The 6,493-nt window shown below is 33.5% G+C and overlaps 2 protein-coding genes across 3 annotated transcripts in view; both read right to left on the reverse strand.

Annotated features, from left to right (window-relative positions):
• Positions 1–4,786, reverse strand: part of LOC6051714 (transcription factor Sox-14) — a 115,744-nt gene extending 110,958 nt beyond the window's left edge. Inside the window, exons 1-2 of one of the 2 annotated variants that reach the window (XM_038253751.1) lie at positions 4,712–4,749; positions 1,421–1,569 (exon numbers count right to left, since the gene is read on the reverse strand). In XM_038253751.1, the coding sequence (XP_038109679.1) occupies positions 1,421–1,553 (133 nt within the window). In that variant the 5' untranslated portion in view covers positions 1,554–1,569; positions 4,712–4,749. Of the gene's footprint in view, positions 1–1,420; positions 1,588–4,711 lie in introns of both variants that reach the window. The other variant, XM_038253752.1, reaches the window with a different exon arrangement.
• Positions 4,708–5,200, reverse strand: LOC119765967 (glycine-rich cell wall structural protein-like). Its single transcript, XM_038250266.1, has one exon. It carries the CDS (start codon positions 5,104–5,106, stop codon positions 4,708–4,710), a length of 399 nt encoding a protein of 132 aa, XP_038106194.1. The 5' UTR covers positions 5,107–5,200.
• Between the last annotated feature and the right edge of the window lie 1,293 nt (positions 5,201–6,493).

Raw genomic sequence — 6,493 nt, forward strand, 5'->3', positions numbered from 1 at the left:
TAATATTGCTCAAACTAGTAAGGACACCTGGCAATTCACCATAATATTATAGTGTAATCGTATTTTTATGGATTTGCGTGTTTTCAAAAGGTCAAGCCATGATAAAAAATAAGAGAGCACATCCATGATGCGTTCGAAAATGTCAGTTAGTACAAATGGTTGCAGGGCGATATCTCCGCGTAGGAAACGAATTTTTCAGATCTGTTAGAAGCGTTTTGTAGGGAATTTAATTAGCTAAAAGATGTCATCATTAACTCATTTTGGCCCAAAAGTCAGTTAGTACATCAGAGCACAGAGGCATCGAAATGATGAAAGTACAGATTAAAATATAAGATTTTTTATACCTGATAATGTGTTTGGACGACCGAAATTTGTTTCGAAGTTGACTTTATAGCTGTCGGCCACCATTGCTAATACCAATCACTAGTGTCTTCCTTTTTATCTACAAGGACTTCGCTGCCCTGGGCTCCTAAGTGTATGAAAGTATGGCACGGAGCGACGGCGCCGAACACCCATATTTACACAAAGAATTTTGGAGCGCCCGCCGCGGGATTCGAACCGACGACCTCTGGATTGTGAGTCCAGTGCGCGGTCCGATTGATCCACACGGGCGGGACGAAATTTGTTTCATTCTTTGTAATTTTGATTTAGTGGATGATTCTGTAACACAAAAGTTAAACATGGCACAAACTTAAATCAATGTCCCATCGATTTTCCTTCTTCAGCAAACATTCAATCGAACCTAGAACTAGTTTGACTGTTGATTCCCTTGTCGAGTACAGCAACACACTGCCCGCAACGAACATGTATAAATTTTACAAAGCCATCACAAAAGTTTTATGTGCCACGCCGCCGTTGTCGCTGTCACCGTTGTTATATTTACATCCACCATCATCATCAATTTTGTATGTTTTCACCTTTATTCCCACCCAACGCCCACCGAATGGATTATGTATATTTTTCTCGTCGTCGTCCCGAAATGTATTGAAATGACAGGGCCAGGGCCCAGGGACAGGTTATTGTTGTTGCCAAACAAATAATTGAACGCGTCGGAGTTCGACGAAATCGAGAGTGAACCCCCCTCAACAGGCCTGTTTGGCGAATGTGAAAATCCGGGATTCACAACACAAAAGAGGCCCAGCCTGGCTGAATTGAATTTTCCGATTTTCCACTCTTGGGTAAAAACTTGAAGGTGTAGCAAAAGAGGGAAACGAAAATGCAAATCTGCTTTTTTTACCTTACAAGAGAACACAATGGATTAGAAGCCCGAGTTGTGAAGAGGAAAAATGTTGAGAAAAATATTGTTGCCAATTTCTTTTGTAATGATTGTTGTTTTTTTTTTTGTGTGGAAGAAAAATCGATCCGCACCAGATTCGTATTCGGTTTGATATTTGAACTTAAAGTTTACTGTGACACTCACCCAACCGCTTGGAGATCTCCGAGTTGTGCATTTTCGGGTTGTCCTGGGCGATCTTCCGGCGCTGCAGCCGGGACCAGACCATGAACGCGTTCATCGGCCGCTTGATGTGCTCCTCCGCCGGCTTCTTCATCATCGTCTGCCCCAGGAGGCTGTAATAATAGGGCGAACTTTGGACGGTTAGTTGCAGGAGGGCTGCCGATTTGCTGGGTTTGATGGTAAGGTTACAAAGTGAATCGGATAAATTGAGAAAGAATTACTAACGATAACAAAAAAAAACAAAATTCAAAACACATTAAGACTAAAAAAAAATTTAACAGCAAAAAAAATCAAAGATGCTCAAAAAAATACCGAAGAAAAAAAACATTACAAAATTGAATAATAAAATAGAGCAAAAAAAATTATCAAAATAAATCAATCAAAATAACAAAAAAAATCAATTAAAAAAAACCAAAAAATCTTTTAAAAAACACAAAGATAAATATGTAAGCAGGAATCAAAAGAACTCAGATACCTAGAATACAAAAAAAAAGTTTTTGTTAAACATAAAACTAAAAAAAATCTAAAGGAAATTTGAGAAACTAAAAGAAAATCATAGAAAAATTAATAAACTCAAACCTAAACATAAAAATATAAATAAAAACAAAAAACAAGAAAAAAAAACATATATAAGTCACGAAATTTCAAGCTGATCGAAAAAAATAATAAAAACCAAGAAAATCGCAGAAAATAAAATAGCAGCGAAAATCAAAGAGAATAAAAAAACAAAGAAAATCAAAGAAAATACAAAAAAAACCAGAAAAAAAATTAAAGAAAATAAAAGAAAATTCAAAAAAAAAAATCAAAGAAAATCAAAGAAAATCAAAGAAAATCAAAGAAAATCAAAGAAAATCAAAGAAAATCAAAGAAAATCAAAGAAAATCAAAGAAAATCAAAGAAAATCAAAGAAAATCAAAGAAAATCAAAGAAAATCAAAGAAAATCAAAGAAAATCAAAGAAAATCAAAGAAAATCAAAGAAAATCAAAGAAAATCAAAGAAAAACAAAGAAAATCAAAGAAAATCAACGAAAATAAAAAAAAAATCAAAGAAAACCAAAGAAAATCAAAGAAAGTCAAAGAAAATCAAAGAAAATCAAAGAAAATCAAAGAAAATCAAAGAAAATCAAAGAAAATCAAAGAAAATCAAAGAAAATCAAAGAAAATCAAAGAAAATAAAAAAAAATCAAAGAAAATCAAAGAAAACCAAAGAAAATCAAAGAAAGTCAAAGAAAATCAAAGAAAATCAAAGAAAATCAACGAAAATCAAAGAAAATCAAAGAAAATCAAAGAAAATCAAAGAAAATCAAAGAAAATCAAAGAAAATCACAGAAAATTAAAAAAAAATCAAAGAAAATAAAAGAAAATCAACGAAAATCAAAGAAAATCAAAGAACAACCAAAGGAAATCAAAGAAAATCAAAGAAAATCTAAGAAAATCAAAGAAAATCAAAGAAAATCTAAGAAAATCTAAGAAAATCTAAAAAAAATCAAAGAAAATCAAAGAAAATCAAAGAAAATCAAAGAAAATCAAAAAAAAAATCAAAGAAAATCAAAGAAAACCAAAGGAAATCAAAGAAAATCAAAGAAAATAAAAGAAAATCTAAAAAGATCAAAGAAAATCAAAGAAAATCGAAAAAAATAAAAAAAAATCAAAGAAGATCAAAGAAAATCAAAGAAAATCAAAGAAAATCAAATAAAATCAAAGAAAATCAAAGAAAATTTAAGAAAATCAAAGAAAATAAAAGAAAATCAAAGAAAATCGAAGAAAATCAAAGAAAATCAAAGAAAATCAAAGAAAATCAAAGAAAATCAAAGAAAATCAAAGAAAATCAAAGAAAATCAAAGAAAATCAAAGAAAATCAAAGAAAATCAAAGAAAATCAAAGAAAATCAAAGAAAATCAAAGAAAATCAAAGAAAATCAAAGAAAATCAAAGAAAATCAAAGAAAATCAAAGAAAATCAAAGAAAATCAAAGAAAATCAAAGAAAATCAGAGAAAATCAAAGAAAATCAACGAAAATCAAAGAAAATCAATAAAAATCAAAGAAAATCAAAGAAAATTAAAAAAAATCAATGAAAATCAGAGAAAATTAAAAATACAAGAAAATCTAAGAAATGAAAAGAAATTCCAACAAAATTAAAGAAAATCAAAGAAAAAAACATTGAAAAACGCTAAATAAAATTTACAAGAGCTAACAAAAATCAAAGAAAATCAAACAAAACAAAATTAAAGAAAATCAAAGAAAAAAAATTGAAAAACGCTAAATAAAATTTACAAGAGCTAACAAAAATCAAAGAACTTTAAAAAATTACGAAAATATTCTCGAAAACTAAATTAATCTTAAGAAAACTAAAGAAAACTAAAGAAAACTAAAGAAAACTAAAGAAAACTAAAGAAAACTAAAGAAAACTAAAGAAAACTAAAGAAAACAAAAGAAAACTAAAGAAAACTAAAGAAAACAAAAGAAAACTGAAGAAAACTAAAGAAAACTAAAGAAAACTAAAGAAAACTAAAGAAAACTAAAGAAAACTAAAGAAAACTAAAGAAAACTAAAGAAAACTAAAGAAAACTAAAGAAAACTAAAGAAAGTTAAAAAAAACTAAAGAAAACTAAAGAAAACTAAAGAAAACTAAAGAAAACTAAAGAAAACTAAAGAAAACTAAAGAAAACTAAAGAAAACTAAAGAAAACAAAAGAAAACTAAAGAAAACTAAAGAAAACTAAAGAAAACTAAAAAACTAAAGAAAACTAAAGAAAACTAAAGAAAACTAAAGAAAACAAAAAAAACTAAAGAAAACTAAAGTAAACTAAAGAAAACTTAAGAAGACTGAAAAAAATACAGAAAACTTAAGAAAACAAAAAAAAATTAGAAAATTTAAAGGAAACTAATGTAAATTAATGAAAACTAAAGAAAATCAAAGAAAACTAAAGACTAACGAAAACTGAAGAAACTCAAAGAAACTAAAGAAGAAAAAGTTAACAAAGTAAACAAAGTAAACAAAGTAAACAAAGTAAACAAAGTAAACAAAGTAAACAAAGTAAACAAAGTAAACAAAGTAAACAAAGTAAACAAAGTAAACAAAGTAAACAAAGTAAACAAAGTAAACAAAGTAAACAAAGTAAACAAAGTAAACAAAGTAAACAAAGTAAACAAAGTAAACAAAGTAAACAAAGTAAACAAAGTAAACAAAGCAAACAAAGTATCCAATTCATGACTTTTCCAAACAAAAAGAGTTCTCTCCAGGAACCCAACTCACCCATTGCCATTCGCGCCTCCGTTGAGAAGTCCTCCAACATTCTGATGTAGATTTGCAGCCGCGGCCACGGCCTGTGCCGTCGTCGTGACGTGTCCTCCGGAACCTGCTCCACTGACCGATATCCCCCCAAGGCTCCCCACATTCCCGCCACTACTCCCACCTCCCGCACTCCCACCCGAACTCCCACCCCCTCCTCCTCCGCCACCGCCAATCCCGTGTGAACCGTGCAGGGCGTTCACAGATGACGCAACGCCGTGCAGGTTTTGCGTGTGCAGATTCAGCGAGTTGAGCGCCGCGTGCGATGATTGATTCGTGAGAGCTTGCGAGGTCGGTATCGACAGCGGATGGGACAGCGATAGGCCCGGTATCGACAGCGACGGTATCCGATCCATCATTTTGTGGCCAAAGTAATCCGACGAGGCCGCCGTGGTTGCCGAGAGAGGTGACAAATCCTCTTCGCGGTGGCGTTTGATGACGTGTCACGGTTCTGTGGAGGGAGGCGGAAAAGTATTTGTTAGCGATTGAACATCGTTTTGGATTTTTGGACTCTAATCTGAATCAGTAGCTGAATTGATAGGTTTTAAAGCCCTCCCAATTTGTGACATTTTTGCAATCGTTTTGACTGTTTCACTTTTAAAAATGTTCTAATAAAAGCTTTTTTTCTCATTTAGGGTGTTTTGGAACACCCCTTACTTAAGGCAGTTTCAATCGAACATCTAAAATGCAAAAAATGAAAATTTTACTTACTGGACCTTTTTAAACAAAACCAGCTTTTTTATTTATTTTGAAAATTGACCTTATGGCTTGATCGACCAAAACTACCATCAAGCAAAAGCAGTCCAAAAGGTCGATCTGACCTAAAGTCAACTTGAAGAAAAGAAAGAAAAGTTATTAATCATTCACAGAGTTAAAGCCCTCTCTACAGACCGAAATGCGTGTGTACAAACGTGCCAAGACATCACATCCCTCGGAAATCTCCTCTTCCTCCGACTTCCAGATCTCAAAAAAGCCCCAGACTATGCCATTAAGGCCACACCGACTTCGGGCCGCCCGTCGGAATGCTAAATGGATCCCAACCGCACACAACACGTCACTGAGGTCTGCGTGGCAGATGAATGGATTTCTTGGCGGGAATCCTGGCGGTTTTGCACCTTCGAGAGACCTTCGAGGCACCTCCGCGCGGGAGAAGTGCCGCGTGTCAATCTTGCGCCCGCGGGATAATGGGATATTCCCGATAGCGATCTTAATCGGACCAGACAGACTGGCAGCGTCAGGGTCTCTCCTAGCAGATGGACTTGCCGAGGAAGAACAAGGTGTTCAACATTGGTGCAAAAGGTTGGTATAAGTGTGTGTCTGCGAGAGGAGTTCAATCGACGGGCCACGATAACCATCTACTAATGAGGCCTTTGACGGAGCCGTTTGTTCGAGATGTAAACAAACTGATCGCGGAGGTTAAATGGTTCATTTGAAGGAACGTGTCACGGTCATGGCTTTAGGGTCTGTGGAACTGATTGAGCTGAAAAACGATTGAAATGAAAAAAAAACTTCTTCGAGAACTATTTTTAAAAGTGCTATACTTTTTGAATCGTAGAATTCTGAAACGAATACAACTTATTGTATCCACTTCAAAATGATCAATTATCAATCGAGACAATGTTTTTCCTAAACGGTGCGATTCCAATTTAAACTCTTATTTTAGCTATACCCAGAACTGGGTATCGGTATTAGAAAGGATAAAGAGCCTGGTTCGGTAGAAAATGGCACTGTGAACGGACGGAGAGG

The sequence above is a fragment of the Culex quinquefasciatus genome, chromosome 2, assembly GCF_015732765.1.
Source record: "Culex quinquefasciatus strain JHB chromosome 2, VPISU_Cqui_1.0_pri_paternal, whole genome shotgun sequence".
Taxonomy (NCBI): domain Eukaryota; kingdom Metazoa; phylum Arthropoda; class Insecta; order Diptera; family Culicidae; genus Culex; species Culex quinquefasciatus.